The sequence below is a fragment of the Malus domestica genome, chromosome 10, assembly GCF_042453785.1.
Source record: "Malus domestica chromosome 10, GDT2T_hap1".
In the NCBI taxonomy this organism is placed as follows: Eukaryota; Viridiplantae; Streptophyta; class Magnoliopsida; order Rosales; family Rosaceae; genus Malus; species Malus domestica.
In genome coordinates this window covers 38,454,753-38,473,091 of record NC_091670.1, presented here as the reverse complement: position 1 = coordinate 38,473,091, position 18,339 = coordinate 38,454,753, and the positions used below count along the sequence as shown (strand labels likewise).

The 18,339-nt window shown below is 37.1% G+C and overlaps 2 protein-coding genes across 2 annotated transcripts; both read right to left on the bottom strand.

The window, feature by feature from the left end:
- Window positions 1-1,924: 1,924 nt before the first annotated feature.
- LOC103446297 (protein GRAVITROPIC IN THE LIGHT 1) lies at window positions 1,925-5,692 on the bottom strand. Its single transcript, XM_008385380.4, has 2 exons — window positions 5,445-5,692; window positions 1,925-3,466 (listed from the first exon to the last, which is right to left on the bottom strand). The coding sequence occupies exons 1-2, from the start codon at window positions 5,490-5,492 to the stop codon at window positions 2,120-2,122; spliced, it is 1,395 nt and encodes a 464-aa protein (XP_008383602.3). The 5' UTR covers window positions 5,493-5,692; the 3' UTR covers window positions 1,925-2,119.
- A 6,444-nt stretch (window positions 5,693-12,136) lies between these two features.
- LOC103446298 (uncharacterized) lies at window positions 12,137-15,961 on the bottom strand. The gene is made up of 7 exons (XM_008385381.4): window positions 15,193-15,961; window positions 14,294-14,645; window positions 13,647-13,874; window positions 13,201-13,555; window positions 12,994-13,118; window positions 12,734-12,869; window positions 12,137-12,502 (listed from the first exon to the last, which is right to left on the bottom strand). The coding sequence occupies exons 2-7, from the start codon at window positions 14,635-14,637 to the stop codon at window positions 12,263-12,265; spliced, it is 1,428 nt and encodes a 475-aa protein (XP_008383603.1). The 5' UTR covers window positions 14,638-14,645; window positions 15,193-15,961; the 3' UTR covers window positions 12,137-12,262.
- Between the last annotated feature and the right edge of the window lie 2,378 nt (window positions 15,962-18,339).

Here is an 18,339-nt window from a genome sequence, read left to right as displayed (position 1 = left end):
CCAGTGAACTCCCAAAAGATCTCATGCTAATTGGAGGTGAGCATATACATATAAGGTATAGAGGATAGAACCACTCCACTGGACGATGTGGGATCTAACAATCCACCCTCCTTAGATGTCCGACGTCCTCGTCAGCACACTTCCCACCTGGGGTGTGACATGTTCCGCAAGCCACATTCACCCGTTAAATTTTCTTTGATTCATCAACGCACTTCCAGCTGTTAATTAGCCGTTAAATTAATGCGTTTGGAGGGAAGTCTGGACAGCTTACAACCAAACAGACAGGCTCTCTTGCGGTTCGCATTGAGACCCATATTGCAGGTTTCCAAGCAGCTTCATGGTTTTTACAACTCCAGAGCTCGAGTACCAACTGTTATCTCACCAAGTGTGACTTACTTAATGTCGAAGATGCACATAAAAATAAACAAAGGTATACATAAAGAGAAAATGTATGCGCGGAAATCACTTCTTGTACAAAAATGCCGGATATCGAAGAGGCACGCTGCAAAGTTAGTATGGGAAACAGCAATCGATCTTTGTCGATACATGCTTCGAATGGAACCAAAAGTTTTGGAGTTGCTAGATCAAGACAAACAAACAAAACAAATGCTGAAGTGCAGGGGATGTTAAAGTCCCACATCAGTGTGTGCAAAAAAATCAAAAGGGTTTAAATATGATTATCCTACTCTAATTAATACCGAAGCTTTTTGTGGTAAAACTCTAGACTTGACGGATTGAATATGTAGTAAAGTTGAGGATAGTATCGGTATCATTAGAATTGAGCAGACCCGACGATCTAAAAATCCAATAGAAAAAAGGCCCGTGAACCAAATGCTCGGAATTGTAGGGTTGTCCCTCCCCATGACCCTAATAATATGGTACGATGGGAGACCAAAACAAAAATATGACCAACAAACTTTAGAATCTACAGAGGCCTACATACAATATGTTATTCTCACTTGTTTTTACTTCTTACACATCTCTTTTAATTTTCTATCGTCAGATTGAATGATTGAAGATGATCAGTGATCTAAAATTAATAATGATGTGTGAAAGATATAAATGGGCGTGTGAATAACACTTCCAACCATTAATCAGAATAACAACCAAATATCATAGTCCTTAATATTTACCTTATCCAGATGCATACAATTGTGTACAAATTAAAGCTTGTTTTGAAAGTGCCATACGCCAATGTATATATTAGTACGACTTTTGTTTGGAGTTAATCGCTCATACACATGTGAGCGACTAACAATTTATACAATGCATCAACGGCTTTTAAGTCTTTCGAAATGAGACTTTGAGCAGCTAATAATTAATGCACGGATGAGTGACTGATGATTTACATAAAGAATCAATGACTTACAGTCCTTCACAGTGAGACTGTGAGCCGTTGATGTGTTGCCTAAATGATTTGCACCAACGGCTACTAATGTTTATAGCCCCCCTGGTCGGCTGGTCGTACACAGCCTAGCTTCTCTCTCTCTCTCTCTCTCTCTCACATCCAATAATATGATCCCAATCTAGATCATATCTTCTCTGGGCCACTTTCACATGTAGTTCAGGATGCCATTGCTGCTTGCTCCTGCTCCCCCACTCCCACTTCTAAGTTTTAACATCTATCACACAGCAGAAACTCACATATCCGGCATTCCAGGGCTGTATTCCTCTTTTTCTCGTCTCTTTCGTCACGTGATCAGGAAGACAACGAGAAAGAAGCATACAACATGAGATATGCGAGGATTTATCTACTGTACGCCCCAAAAAAACATGACACCCACCAAACAACCTCATTAGTCCATGCAGCTACAACGTTATGTTAGTATTCTCTCTAAATCAAATCAGTCATTGCATTTTAACATTCTTATTGGCTTAAAATACCGATGTATTTTGACGTTCGCATATAACAATATGTAATTGATTAAGATACTAAAAGTAAATTATTCATTCTGCACATTTCTAAGTGAAAATTGAGTCCATGTTATACAGCAAGGAACACAATTGTATTCATAGTATACACCTTTATACTACCACCTACACTACACCTACCACTTTGGCCCCACACCACAACCAACGGCTCTGATGCATTATTTACATTTCCTATCACCATCCGATCTTAAGTTCCCGCCGGAGAAGGGACCGGAGACAAGTAAACCAGGCTCTGCACCACCGTCTTCCCAATCTTAAACCCGGGAACAACCGTGAAACTCACCAACGGCTCCATGTCGACGTCGTCCGCAGTCACTGACTCCATGAACACCTCCGAAAATCTCGACCCTTTCTTCACCTGAAAAATCGAAACTTGCTGCCCAAACGAGAACGCCAAGCAATGCAGAAGCCAAACCCGCATAGCAGCATCTGCAAACGCGGCGAAAAAAGCAGAGTCCGGAACTCCGCCGGAGCTCACGACCTTCCTCATGTTCAAATTTCCAAAAAGCGAGCACTCCATCTTCGCATGAACGAGCTGGAGGTACTTTGCCTTGGTGAACTTGCAAAACGAAGAACTCGGGTTCTGGGTGAGGAAATTTTTTGGGTTTTCGGATACGAGTTTCTTGAATTTCTGGAAAAACAGAAGGTGGGTTTTGTTACTTGGGGATAAAGAATCACTGGGTAGGCCGAAGTTTGGATTGTTGAATCCTTCGAGCAATGTTTTGGAAACGAAGGATTCGAATGCGAAGCATCGATGGCTCTGTTTTTCGAAAACAGAACCGGGTTCAATGAATCCGACGGCTATGGAGAGATCCCAGTTGGCGGATTCCATTTCCCGGATCATCAATCTCACAAAGCTTTTGATGGATTTCAAAGCCTGCTGCTGGAATTGAACGAAATGCGTCGGATTCAGCTCCGAATGCCGAATGTTGTCGAAAATGGAGAGAGACGAAGAGCCGCTGTCGTTTAGCCTTTTCTCCGAGCACTTGTTGGACAAGACCAAATCTTGAAGCTTTTTCTGGAGGGACGAAATATCGGAATCCTTCTTTTCGGATTCGGACTCCAGTTTCTTGATTGTAATCTCGTACGTTTTCATCATCGCCTGCTGCTCCTGAATCTCCGCGAGCATCAGAGTGACCTGCGGCGAGAGATCGAGCTCCTTTTTCAAAAAGCTGCGTTTCAACTCCGATATCGATTTCAGCTCGTTCACCACGGACTGGTCGGCCGTCTGAATCGCTTCGTTGTTGTACGGATCCTGCGCCATTTGGAGCTCCGCGTAAGCTGCTTTTATGGAAGTGATTCCGGCGAAGAGCTTGGCCAGAAGCGCTTCCATAACCGCTCTATTCCTGACTCTGAATTCTTCTTCCTTCTTGTCATCCTTCCGCCGGTCGAGATTGTCCTTGAACTTTCCGTTCAACGCAAGGAGGCAAATGCCATTGCTGGAAGCGATTCTGCTCGTGGCGGTGCGGAGGTTGATGACCTTGCTGAAAGTTCTGGATAATCTGCTCTGTTTTGGTCTCATGGCGATGTCCATCTGCAAATGGTGGAAAATCAGAGGACCGGTGAGCAAGGAGAGTTCAAATTGCTGGTTGGAGGCGTAAAACTTTGGGTTTGATTTGTGGGGATGAGGGGAATAAAAGGTGTCTGAAAGGGCAGGGATTTAGTGCGGAAAGCAGAGGCGTAAACTTTGACTATAGGATTTTGGGGAGGGCGGAGGAGATGGAGGAGGTCAGGAAAAAGTGGGGGCGTTTTAAAGCGCGGGAAAAGGGAAAAAGTCGACAGTGTAAATACTGTGTATAGTTACTCATAAGTGAGTACACAACAAGTAATGTACATTCAGTTATAAAACTCGTCGAGTCCGGCTATGAAACGCGCGTCTGTTATTTTGTTAAAAGTAAAATATTGTTGATATATATGTTATCGATAACCTGTTGATATTATTGTAGCTTATGAAATGAATTGACAATATTTTTTTTAAAGAAATGATTTTTGCACTTTCTTTTTTACCTTGTGCATTTCATTTTTTTATTCTTCCGGTCGAATGAAACGTATAAAAAATAATAAGAAAATAGAATTAAGAAGCAAGCGCAGAAGGTAAAATATAGAGCGTTAAAATCACTTTTCTTTTAATGATACTATTATAATATCAATGCAAATTCGTACATTAGATAATTCATATAGAATAATGATTTCCACAATTTCGTTAGTTTCTTTAACGCTCCTTCTCTTATTTTTGTGTTTTAAATCTCTTAATTTAATGTTAAATAAATACAAAATTTTAAAAATGAGAGTGGAAAATATTTTCTTTTAATCCTTTTAATTGAATATTTTGGGTGGGAATTTATAATGGTGGTATACAGAGGTATGATGTGAGTGAGTGATTGATTGCTACCCTCTACTCATTGACCCTACCTAGTTGCATCCATAATCGATGGCAGGAGACGAGGAGGAGGATAATTTACCACAGTGTCAAGGCGGTGTTAAGATTTTCAAATAATAGAGTAGTATTATGAATAAAAAAAAAATTTATTGAATCATTTCGTCAAGCATATATCCGTCAATTTTTGCCAATATATGTCGATAACTATTATTATTCGTAGAGATTTGTTGATGGTGCATGCATGATATTGTGGAGTATTAAAGACTATCAATACTTGTCAACTAAGGTATTTCATCGAACACATGATGCGCACAATAGGCTCGCACACAAGAAGAGAAAAAATGAAGATAAATATGATAGAGGAAAATAGAAAAGTAGAAGGAGGTTGTAATTTAGTTTATCTTAGTTGTTTATAAGGGTTAAATACAATACACAAACAAATATATATGTCGTTTTTTAAGTTATTAGACCTAAGAACAAGCAATGATCCCATACTGGTTCTGTCACCGATTAACGACCTTATCAATATTCATATGTATGAATTTGACAGATGCCAAAAAATACATGTATGTACATTGATAATAATACTTCTCTTAATTATCCAACGGATCGGGATAATGTATAATTAGTCTCCATCAATAATTTATTTTAATAATGTAGTTAATGGATGATGATTAGCAGAACAGGGTTTTAGGGTTGATGGGTTAGGGTTGGGACAAGCTTAGAATAAATACACGTTATTGTAATCCTTATGCAATAGTCAATAGAATTGTTTGATGATAGGAAATTAGACCAATGAATTTCATAATTGGGGTTTGGATTGCAATTAGATGGAGCTAATCACACTCTTACTCTATCATTAAGAATTTCTACAGTAAAACAACTCTGCAATTTCAGAAGTTAGCGAAAGCAACACACATGTATACATGAATTTTTTGTGCATGAAGTAAAGAACGGAAGCATGCATTGATATTGTTACATATGTGTTCGATAATATGTCAGTACTATTTGTTCTTGATAATATCAGATCAATACGAATAACATATTTTTGAAAAAGAACGGACGTTAAACTATAGTCGGACTAACTACTATTAATCTAAGAACGAAAATTTGGATAAAAACAACAACTAACCTCATTCTTCGACTCAAGTAAAGCATCCTGCATGAACTCAAGATCCATGAACGGCAAGGATAATGGCTGCAACTTAGAACGATTTAACCAAACGAAGCACTTAAAACCGTTGCGCAATTTTGGTTCCAACAACTCTTTCACTTCTTTGGTTCTTCTGCAAAACCCTAGTTGTTAAACTCTCTTTTCTTTGGTTCTTCTGCAAAACCCTAGTTGTTAAACTCTCTTTATGTTAGCGTCTCTCTCCTCTCCAGAGTTCATATACAGGTTAGGTTATTCCTTTGGTGATTATAACCTATTAAAAATAGGCAAAACTAGGAAAAGGAAATAAAATAAACCGGAATCCAATTCACCCTACAAACCAAATTCAACTAGGACCAACTTTTGCAAAAACAGATCGCAAGACAACAAGAAAATTCCATCCTTTTTTCTTGAATTAGGTTGAAAATCTTGACAAATTTTTTTACCGTGGCGCATTTAATATTTTTCTATCCTCTTGTACGGTTTTCTTTACTTCGTAAGGAATATCATACTTCGTCCCAAAAAAAAAAACAAAAATGTTCCACTTATTCTGAACAAGCATAAGAATTTCCCTCATTTAGTTATGTGTTTCTTGAAAATTAGAATGTGCAAATTGCAAGACAAATACAAAATTTGGGTTTTATAAATTAATTTGTTACACAAATTAACAATTTACATTGCATTGTTATATGCTCTTCTTTTCCTCTCTTTTGGTTAAATTGTTTTGGATTAATTTTTGTTTTTTGAAAATTTACTCTAGCGTTTTCCTCTTAAAGTGTGTTATCTACACATCTGTTTTTACTTATCACACATCCTCTCAATTTTTTACCATTGAAATGAGTGAATTTCAGAAAATCAAAGAACATAAATAACAAAAAGTGTTAAAAATGGATGAACAATATCATCCTTACTCCTTTGAGCGAGAGATTATTCCATATTCCGGATACACTGAATTTTTTTTCTAGAAGTGAATATTGATAAGATTGTGGGACCATGTGGGAGATAATATTTCAAAAGAGACAGAGCCGAAAGAAGATTGTGACGACATCACAGTCCACTGCATGCAGATTGACCACCCAGTTGTGGACTCCACACTAATTGCTACACCCTGCTTCAATCAATTGATTTTCTTCTGGTACAAGAATCGTAACAAATAAAAAGAACACCCTAGGGATCCTAGGAATCCCGTAATCATATCCGTTCATCGTATATCGTGCGGTCATAAATTATTTAAAATTTAAATTTTAAAATTCAAATATGAATAGTACCTAACAAAAATTGACCGCACGATATAAAATGAACGGACAAGATTGCGGGATCCCTAGGGAATTGCTCAGGAGAGGATCCTGGTTCAAATAAAAAAACATAATTAAGAGTATTATCTCGAACTCAAAGTTTTGTATTCAATTTTTCTTTTTACTAACGTCGAAAGGAATGCTAGCAATTTTTTTAATTTTTTAATTTTATCATTACATTTTATCGATTATTCTTCTTATTATGCAATATTACATGATGATTTGAAATGTTTTTTTTTTCTAAGGCGTTATTTAACGATCAACCCTAACACACAAATTTGCCAATTTCAATGAAATTGTTGAACGATTTTTAATTTAATTGATTTTCTACATAACTAATCTTTAAATAGTGAACTAGAGTAAATAGTTTCAATCAATGTACAACTTTTTTAGATGAAAAAATAGACCAAAGAAGTTGAAATGAGAAGATCGGTATCATTCCCTCGTAAAAAATGTGTTGGATCTCCCTCTTTCTGTATGGTCAAAACAATAAGGAAAACTCGAAGATAGTACTCACACTGCATGTGACAATGAATGGACCAACATGTTTCAATACAACATGTGATCAATCAACTAGTCCATTTTCAGTATGGGTTTCGTTCTTGCTTTAACACTTGAACATGTCCCACTAGAGCTAACATGTGCACTGGATTATTGATCCAAATACTACTCTTTAAGATTAGTATAATTCTTTATTTTGGTCCCTGATAATGAAAATCGATAAAAGTGGTTCTTAAGTTTGTCCATAATCAATTATTTTGGTCATTCTTGAAAAATCTATCAATATGTTCATTACATTGTCACATGAACGACCACGCGACCACTAAGGTACTTTTGTCAAACCAACCCTCCATTTAACAAGAACTTTGACGGATCCTTCATAGAGTGACGAAATAACTTACAGTGTACAAACTCATGAACCAATTCTATCAATTTTCAATGTCAAAAACTAAAATAAGAAGTTATATCAATCTCATAAACCACTTTAACTAAAAATTCTTCGAAGTAACTAAGGTACTCATAAAAGATAGAAAGTGGATAATAGATATGTTTCAAAATTCAAATTAGTGGCCTTCTTGGACATTATTGACAGACAATAGTAGTAGGACAAAAGTTGTCTACATAACCAAAGGTTAATTATGTAAAATAAGGCGCATCCCTACACAAAAGTTGCTTGGTCCATAGAAAAAACTACCCACTCTGAAATATGACCCATAACCCAACACATCCATTTGACTTAAAGGAGGATGATAGCTAGTGTGGTGGATTTGCATATTTTATGATAGAAAAATGAACTCTATAAATAGTATTATAATGGCATTTACAAACTTATAATTAGAGTTGGAGAAACTCCTAAACTCGAATGAAACGATAAAGTAATATTCAGAAACACACTTACAAAAACTTCAAATACAAATCTACATGCACAAAAGCAAACAAATCGATCCAGATATACGATGAAAATCATATCCAATCTTTCATAATTACATACACTTTTCCGGGTTTTTAATTGTCGTAGACCCGAGTTTTGTATTAAAATAAATAAGAATGATGGGTTGTGAATGGTCGGGACAACTCAATTCAACGCCTAAAACAAAAATAAGTAAAAGTACTTGGCCTTTTTTTTAACTACATAGACGTTAAGTAGACGTCTTATTTCTCTCTTCTTGTATCATTATATCTGACTAACCAAATCATGGTTGTGAATATTAGATCGTGCATTTCTCATTATCATGGCAATTTTTCTAATTAATTAATAGGATTATACATAATGAACCTTCATTAAGAATAAACCTTGTACTACACTAAAGTTGTAATGTGGTCAATCATGGGACCACGACCTCAACAACTCCCCAAGTTGCCAACACAAGTGGCAAGCAAAACTATTTTCCACGCAATAATATATAATTTCTTGAATTTTGCATGGCAGACCAAATTGCATGTTTCTTGAAATACAACATTATTTTGTTATATATCTAATCTAGCAGTTGGTAATAAATCTATAACATGAACATAATCTTTTCTTTCTTTTTTGGCATGCGACGTTAGTATATCATTACGGTGGATTGAACAGAATTATAACAAATTTTTTAGTTGAATTTGTAATCATCTTTAGCTTTCGGGTGTATTTTTCCTTACCACTCTCAAGTGGTGGTTACTGTCATCACCCTATTTACCATCGTTGTATGAGTTTAAATTTTGAGATTTATATATATCCATAACACATATCTCGAAATTTAAATCTATCTAACAGTTATAAGTATAGTGGTGAGCGTCATCACTAGTTGAGGGTGGTGAGCAAAAATTTTCACATAGCCTTCTCTTCAATATTATATTATGAAAAACATAATAGTTTATATACGTATCATGACTTCTAATTCTTCTTTTTTAGCGTGGCCATTTCGAATTACAAATTAAGACTAAAAATATGAGAGAAATATGAAATGAGATTGTAAATCAATTGAATTATTTGCATTCAATTAGCTTTTAGGTAAAGAAAATGAAGAAAATTTGTTAGAGAAGTGTGTTTCTCAAACAAGGCACGCGAGCATATAAGCAGCAAGCCATAAGTACATTGCATATATATAGATTAATATAGAACTACATGATGTGATTAGATACGCAGAGTTTGGTGATTAGGGTTTGCTAATGGCAAACAAAGTTGAGAATCCGTAACCCCATCCCTTGTTGCCTAATAATTGGTTTTTCCAAACGGATATATACTACCTCTTGTTTTCCCCTAATTAATTTCCATATCGATTTACATTTGGTTGATTTCCGATCTTCCCAAACCCATATATGCTAACAAGCTTAACTTTCCCAGATCTGCATCTTTTGCTTTGTTTTGGCTTGTTGCTTTAGTTTGTGCTTTGTAGTTAAAAGTCTCCCAATCCCCCTCCCTCCCTCCCTCCCTGCATCTTGTGCTGTCTAATCACATTACATATTCACAATGGCCACCGAAATTTCATAGTGCTACTGAGAACCAGCTAGTGCAGTACTATTTCACGTTTGTCGCAATTAATCTTTGTTCGAAAAATATTTGACTTCTTACATGCAAAGTTTTTTCCAATTGTCGACATTATCATAGTTTCACATACATGAAAAGAAATTTAGTTTTGTTCAAGTAACTTTGGCTATATATTGTGATTTGGAGAAGAGAAATGCTAAGGAGACCCTCTCAAAGTGAGATTCTTCATGAACTCTTCACTTCTCGTGTTTTCAACATAATGTTTTATAATATTGACACAAGAATTATGTAAAAAATACGAGATGACAAAAAGTCCATGAAAAGTCCCACTTTTGAAAGAATCTCCTTAGCATTTCTCATTGAGAAATACTTTTTAACTCACCATATATACAGATGATATTTCATGGCCAAGTGCAAAGTGGGAGTTACTGTAGGGCATTCAACATTCACATTGCATACCAGTTGCTGTAAATTTTCAATGGCATATCAAAGGGGTTGAGACCTTCAACTTCGTACTCGTAATTGAGATCGGAGGGGACTTGTGGTGCAGTGGAATCTGGACCTTTGTCCTTGGTGCGGTGGTTCAGTGACTCGGTGCAGCAGAATCAGCTTTCCAGGCTATACATTTTGGCAAAAGCCAACCTGTCTAATCCATCATCTGTACGATATTCCTTTTCTTGGTCTCAATCTATAAGATTCGGAATACAACGTTTGTACAGTGAACTAGTGCAGAGGTAGGTTATAGGCTAAATGTCCACTGGGCGGCTTTGTGTCCCTCTATAGGCTAATGGTAAGAGAATGTCGCAAAGTAGTAGGAGAAAGTTTTAGGCCTAAAGATAAATTCCAAGTACAATTGCTATATTCTCTAGTGTCTTTAGTTTGATTTTGCTTGTATCATTCAATGATACGAAAATTAAATTCAACACTTAAAACACTTGTATCATTGAAGCCAAGCCCTAGTTTAGAACTACTTCTCTTTTGCACGCAAAGTTTGTGCATGGATTGCGCATAATCCGGCTGTCTATTGACGCCATAGCTATAACAACAACAACAATCTGATGTCATAATGACATTGTAACAACAATAAAATCGGCTGTGTGCTTACAGTGTCGTTGGATTATCATTAGATTGTTGGAGTATTGTTATAGTGTCATTAAGACATCAGAGTGAACCGAGTCATGCACAAACCATGAGCACACAAACTGGTGCACAGGAAAGAAGAAGGGATGATAGAGTTAGTGGTGTTGATTTCTAATCCGCTTTAATATTTGGCCGGATTTCTTACTTGTTCACTTAATGGTAAATTCTTATATCAATGGGTTTTTCTATAATACTCATCACGTTATGTATGAAAGAAATATGTTACCGTAAAATATAACGCTGATCACATGACTATGTATAACACTCATCGCATGACCTAAACATGAGAATATATTGTCGAATCTTCACAATAATCTCCCCGAGCCATTTTTGCACACCAAATTTTCACCTTCTGCAAACCCCCTTTATCTCCTTTTATATATTTAATCTAATTTCACAAAAAGAAGAAGTGTACCCAATCAATCTTTCATGGCTTCTTTATGCCTTGCATGGCAACTTGAACTTATTAAAACCTTGAATTCCATCCTAAAAAGCATGATTACCTAGGTTTTTTTTTTTTTTAAGCTTAACAAAGAAAACACCCCTATTAAGCTTAGCATAACTTTGAGAGGGACATGAGTGTTGAGCAAGCGTCTTTGCTTTGCTTTGCTACCAAAAAATCCAATCATACGACTCATACCTAATCTAGTGCAAATTGGGGCTCAATTTTTGCAGCCAAATGTACAAAAAATAAGGCCAAAAGTTGCAACGAATAGAATCCATCCTTCCAAAGTTTGAAGTCTGTCCAATTACCAGGAAGCACCATGACTGCTCACTTCATAAAAACACTAACACAAACCAGACACACTCACTAATCACCAAATAATTACAAAGTAAATCGTACGTATACTCTTGACTTGAGTAGCTTAAAGGAGAAGAGGAAATACAGTGAAAACACAAAAAACGTAAAATAGTGTGATAATGGGCATATACGATGCGAGTGGCTTGCAGTTCAATTGCTTCAAAATGCTTTCAATATTGTTTTGTGTATAAAAAAGAAAATACTGGTATATTGGACTTCCAACCCAACCCCATCCGGTTTTTTGCCCTTTATTGGACTGACCCAAGGTCATGGGCAGGGTAGGCCCAATATTAGAGACTGGGTTGGGTGTGAACCAATACTTTTCCGTACAACTCACCAAATATGTCACACTAGTTCATAGTCCGTTGGTCATGGCAGTGTACCGCTCCATTCCATCCGGGTTCGAGAATCCCTCTTCCCGTGGATTAAGAGTAATTTCGAATATTATCGTGTCAAAAACAAACTATTGCATAAAAGACAATGTAACAAGGAAAAAACCGTAACCAAACTACAAATTCGACCTCAATTGTATCCCTAGTGTTATCCAAGGTCGGACGTACTTACAGCTCTCAACTATCTTACCTTTCATTAGGGCTTAAAGGCCGAAAAAGCCAAGTTGGCTTTCCCTCTCTTTCTCAAATGTCTCAAAGTACTGATAGATGATTGTGACAGCAAGCAAAATCCCAGTCCCTGAGCCAATTGCTCCCATGAAATCTGCCAGAACAGTCAAGGCACCAATGCACAAACCTCCAAATGCAGCCGCAGTAGGTATGTAGCGGTTTAGTTCCTTCTGTAAGTTTGAATCTCTATGTCCAGGCATCACCATTTGTTGTTCCTGCAGAATTAAGCAACATAAATGTCAATCATCAACCATAAATGTATTAGTTCGTGACGTTAAGTTGTTTGAGAATCATAAATCTAATCCTAGAAATCTCATGTCTTCACATTAACAATCATGCTACGAGATCTCCAAAATGTCTTTGTTTTTGTGACATCAATTTGAGGAATCCAAAGGTTTATATCAAAAGAAAAATCATAGAACTAGAATGAGGAAGGCAAATAATACCTTGAGCTGCTTCGCTACATCTCGGGCAGAAGAACCAGAAACTTCAATCCAAGTTTTTGAGAAGAGTGCACAGGCTGAAAGCATGAACACTAGATAGAACAGAGCATGGAATGGATTGGCAGCCATATCCGCCAAGCTGCAATTAAAACCACATTGACAAAGAAAAAGAACCAACGCTATTAATACATGCTTTCGCACACGAAACATGATAAAAATGGCAGGAGACTTCAAAGGTTAAACAATAAAATGTGCTGGATCACCTTCCTGGAGCCGTGATATAGTAGGCAAGACCACCAACTGGAATAGATTGGCCAGAATATTCAGAATCCTGCCACTTTCCAAGAATATTCACGAAGAAATTCCCACTGAACTTCCTGTAAAGCAACTGTACGAAGAAAACAAGTTTCATGTGAATTAATTAACAACTGCAGTAAAGAGCCCTTAGTTTTTACTGCCTAGTAACTTACTTGAGAGATGAAATAAAGATTGGAGACAAGAGCAGACTGGAGAATGATGGGCATGTTAGAGGTGTAGAAAAGCTTAATAGGATATGATCCCTGCTGTCCACGGGCATTCTTTGATCTCACCGGTAAAACAACACGAAAACCTTGGAAGTAGACGACAATGAGAAAGATCAAGACTGTAGCAAGCAGATTAGTAACATTTGGCAGGTTTTGCCTGTAGAAAGCTTCGCGAAGAGCACGAACTTTGTCGTTCCTGGTGATCAAGAGATGGAACAGTGCAATGATGGCACCTTCAAATTCAGCTCCCCGTCCGCTATTGATAGTTGTAGGGCTAAAGGACTTCCAGATGATGCTTTCACTGCATAATCAAACCAAAAGTCAAGTATGGCAAGACCATAGATTATATATATAATGCTAAAAGGTAAAAGAAATACAGGTTTCTAGCGTACCAGATGTTGGTAGCTATAAAAAGGGAAATCCCGGATCCCAAACCATATCCCTTCTGAAGAAGTTCATCTAGGCAAATGACAATAATTGCAGCAAAGCAGAGCTGAACAATGATAAGAATCGCATTCCCGACACCAAGTTGAGCGACACTACCATACATTCCTGAAACCACATAAGCAACAGCCTGACCAACAGCAATGAGGATGGCCAACAACTTTTGTGCCCCATTTCTGCAAATTAGAAGCCGATAAAATTCAAGAGATTAGAATACTAGCAAAGCCACCCAATTAAGTCATAAGACTCATAACTGAAGGATCATTGTCTCAATGACTAGCAACGTAAGGAAGGAACAAGCTGAACAATTTTACATAAACCACTAATTTACAGTTGAAACAAATTAAACCAAGATTATACCAGGAAGTAGGAAGGACCAAAGGAGAACTGAGCATAGTTTGAAAACTAACAAAAAGAGCAACTTCTGAAGTAAATTTCTTAATAACATGCAACTAGCGTAGCAGGGCAAGGAAGGAACAAGCAGAAGTTGAAAAGTATCAAAATATGCAACTCCAAAAGCAAAGTTCTTCATATCATTCAATAATCGAAGCAAGGAAAACTGTTTAAAGCAAACAATTAGAGTAAAAATCCTCACAATAGAGCACGATCCTCACGGACATTGTTGTCGACTTCAATGATCTTTGAACCGGCCAAGAGCTGCACGACCATCCCAGATGTCACAATGGGGGTTATTCCGAGCTCCATCACAGTCCCACGGCTTGATGCAAGAATAACGCGCATCCAATAAAATGGATCAGCGCCAGTGGTAGAGTGAATGCCATAAAGGGGAAGCTGGCTGCACACCAGAAAGATGAACAGGGAAATCACGGTGTATATAATCTTCTCTCTGAAGGGGATCCTTCTGTCAGCGCTTTGAACTTCCGGTAGAAAAGAAAGAAACGGCCTCACCAAATGCAAAACTCGAAAACCTCCTCCCATTTTAAGCACTACAAATTAAACCGAAAATGTTTAGAACCATAACATTGATTAAGCACTGGATAACTAAAATCAAGAACAAATTAGCAGTCCGAAAAAGGAATTCCCCGCCATTTATACAAAATAAACTGCTACCAGCAATCAATTGCTAACTCCACAAGTTATAGCATAATAAAGGCAGATCAGCTAAGAATTAACTGAAATGCAACGTACACATAATATAATTTAGCTTCGGATTTTAGAAACGAAAACTACGGGGCCGTTTGGTAACCATTTCGTTAAAGCAAAGTAATAATCAATCGTCGTTAAGCAAAGTAATAATCGGTAATTAACACATATAGGTTCAGATTTCACAGTTTCAAGCGTTGATTTCTTGTTGCATGCTGTATAAATCACATAATCTACAATCTAATCGCATCAACTTAAGCAAATCAGTTCAGAAATCTCAACTATCCAATTGTTTTCTACTAAAAATCGCTTGGAAAAACCTCAAGAGATCATCAAAATTCCAGAACGATAATCCAAATTAATCATGTAAAAAAGGAGAAAGGCGTTTACCTGAGAGAGCTCCAAACGCAGAGCTAGAGAGAGAGAGAGAGAGAGAGAGAGAGAGAGAGGCAAATGGACAAGTAGAAGGAGGGAAGGGGAAGGCGACGCCCTGAAAAATCTAACACACAATTGTGACTTAGCCGCCGCGTTATCGTATTTGACGTGGCGCACGCACAGTCAGCGTCCCGGCACAAACTTCAATGACCAGTGACGACGAAGAATGAGTCAATCGTGCGACGCCATGTGTGACGTGTTTGTTGATTTTTCTTGTTCCGCATGTGAGCTGCGTGACGTGCTTGTTTGATCCGCTTCGTTTCAACTCTTCTGACATTTGATATTTTTTTTAGGATGTGATATCCAAACATCCTATATTATTTCTCACACATTTTTTTTTAATTTTTTGGCTGTTGGATTGGATGAATTGAAGAAGATCAACGAACAGAAATTATCAAAATGTATGTGAGAAGTAAAATAGAATGCGTGGATAGTACACTCTTTTTCTCTTTTGCTGATTTTTCTTTCTAACTGGGCCTTGTTTAATCTCTAATTGGCCCAATCATGGAGAAACTCTTGGGTCGGACACTCTTGGTGCCCAATCCGGACAGTCCACATAAATGTCCCACCGCACACAAAAATTTCTTATCTCTATATATTTTGGTCTCACCCGCTTCTGTTCCAGTTTGGCAACCTTATATGGGTGTCCAGACTGAAGAAAATCTCCTTACACAGGCGCCCGGAGTCCCGACACATGACTTTTCTTGTACGGACTTTCCCAACCACGGCGATGGGAAGCGGTACTCTTTGATACTCTTTAACAGTCGATGCAACCGCGTCGAGGGTTATAGGGTTTTTGATTATGAAAGGGAATTTAAGAGATTAATTGTTTGGAGATATAAAAATACGTTTGTTTTGGTCGCAAGAGAAATAAAGGCACCATATGTTGATTTCAGATAGTGATGGTTATCTAAACCAAAGAAGGAACACGTATTGCCCTGTCAAATTGTCCACATTTCCACTTCGTTGTAGCAAAACTAACTGCGGAATAATAGAAACCGCCTCCGAGTATATAGAAAATGCCCAGAGGACCTGAAAGTAGTTCCAATTCACCATTACAATCATACCCTGGTCCAGGCAAACCAATTTCAAACGAGACTAGATGCATCCAACAAGACGAGAATGTCGAAAAATTTGTCTCTCCTCTTGAAACGTGAACTTCTCATTGACAAGCAGGGCAGGCAAAAAGCAGCCTGCTATAAGAAAATAATGGCGGAATGTATCGAGCTCTTGATCGTAAGAACGCTTCACCATTTTGTGCATCCGCATACACCAAACAATGGCAAGCGAGCTTCCAATAAACACAAGCTTCATCACAGTGTTATACACCGAAATAAAGTCCGTAAACAGGTCCAGGTACCGAGCCAGAAACACTAGAGCATAGCATAGAGCTCCTGAGTCTTAAGCGAAATCCCTAATCACAATTAAGCAACTAATCAATTTACCAAACTAATAATCGCTAATGCATACAAATTTAATGGAAATTAACTTCGAAATCGATCCGGTCCCGAACATAAGGAAATCACAAAGTTGTTCTCTTTAACACTAAACAGATCAAAATAAAATCTGGGTTTGCATTACCGAGTAAAGTTCTCCACATTGAGCAATATTTAGGTGGGAACAATGAAATTCAATTTTCCATCAAATTTTCCAGCGTTTTCTCAGGAAACAAACAGGGGTTTAGGAAAAATGGGAAATGGAAAACGAGTAGGGATGAGGTGTGTAACCTGAGCATGATTTGGTAGCAATGATTGGGAAAAAAAAATATGCACTCATGCCCGTTCATGATCATCGGCGGCCTCGCCGAGCTGCTGGCGATGAATTCATTTGATTCACCGCCTGCTAAGTGCTGACTGACCTGATTAACCACCAAGTAATGTAAGAATTGGACGTTACTCTGTTGATTGATTAGATTCAAATGACGTTGTTAATCTGGTTTGAAAATGGAAACTTTAACGAAAAGCTCCGGTACTGTTCATTTTAACGAAAAACTATATTTTTACACTAAAAAGTCAATTCTGGTACTATTCACTTTATCCTTTATTTTGTCTTTATCATTAAAACTCAAAGTTTTCAAACCCTTTTCATTAGTTTTCCTTTTGAAAATACATATATTGTGCGCTGTTGTCCAGGTGTTTTATATTGACCTACGTAACTCAGTGGCTACAGTTGAAGAATCATGCGATTGTAGACATTGTTTTTTAGATTTGACCTACTTAACACAACACATACATACATTCACAAGTTGTTGTGAGTGTGAAACCCATGTCGGGAAATTAAAGAAATTTGCATGTATAAGGGGTGAATTAGTCTCGACTTAACTTAAATTTAATTTAAGAATGGCTACTTTAACTTAAATTTTATTGAGTTAAATCTCAATTGATCACTCATAAAAAATATTCATGGGAGAAATTTTTCAACGCAAGGTATTGGATAATGCACCAATATAAATGTGACTTTCCGATGGAATAAAGATTGGGCTGGGCCTGGTGTGTTAACCCATACATTTCGTTTTTTTTTTCATTTTGTTTTTACTAGTAATTAGGGCAAAACAAAACTAGAACTTTATTCGTTTTAATAAATGATATTATTTACATTAATGAGGTGGGAGAGTATGCTAAGCTTCACAATAGACAGGTAATAATGTGGTTTAAATTCGCCTTTGGTGAGAATGGAACCTAAAACCTCTGACTTATAAGTGAAGAGAAATATCATTAAACCGTAGTATTAAGTGACATAGCCGAACTAAAACTTAAAAACAAAAATCTTGGTTTTGGGTGTCCAAAGAAAATTCAAGGGTGTTTGGGTGTCCAAAAGAAAAACTTTTTTCACTCCATAATTCATATGTTGATGAGGTAAACTTAATATCAAGAAAACTCCTATTAAGAATCATACCAAACGTGTGGGTACTTGCACATATACGACGTCGTGTAAATCACAAGACCGTACAATGGACGAGAAAATAACTTCCAGAACAATTCTTGTTATCTAAAACAAAATGTTTAGTATCAAACTTAACATCCAATCAGTAACATTTAATCTGTAGCCACCCCTAATAACTTAAAAAAAAAAAAAGGGAGTGCAAGTTAGCCGTCGCAAAGA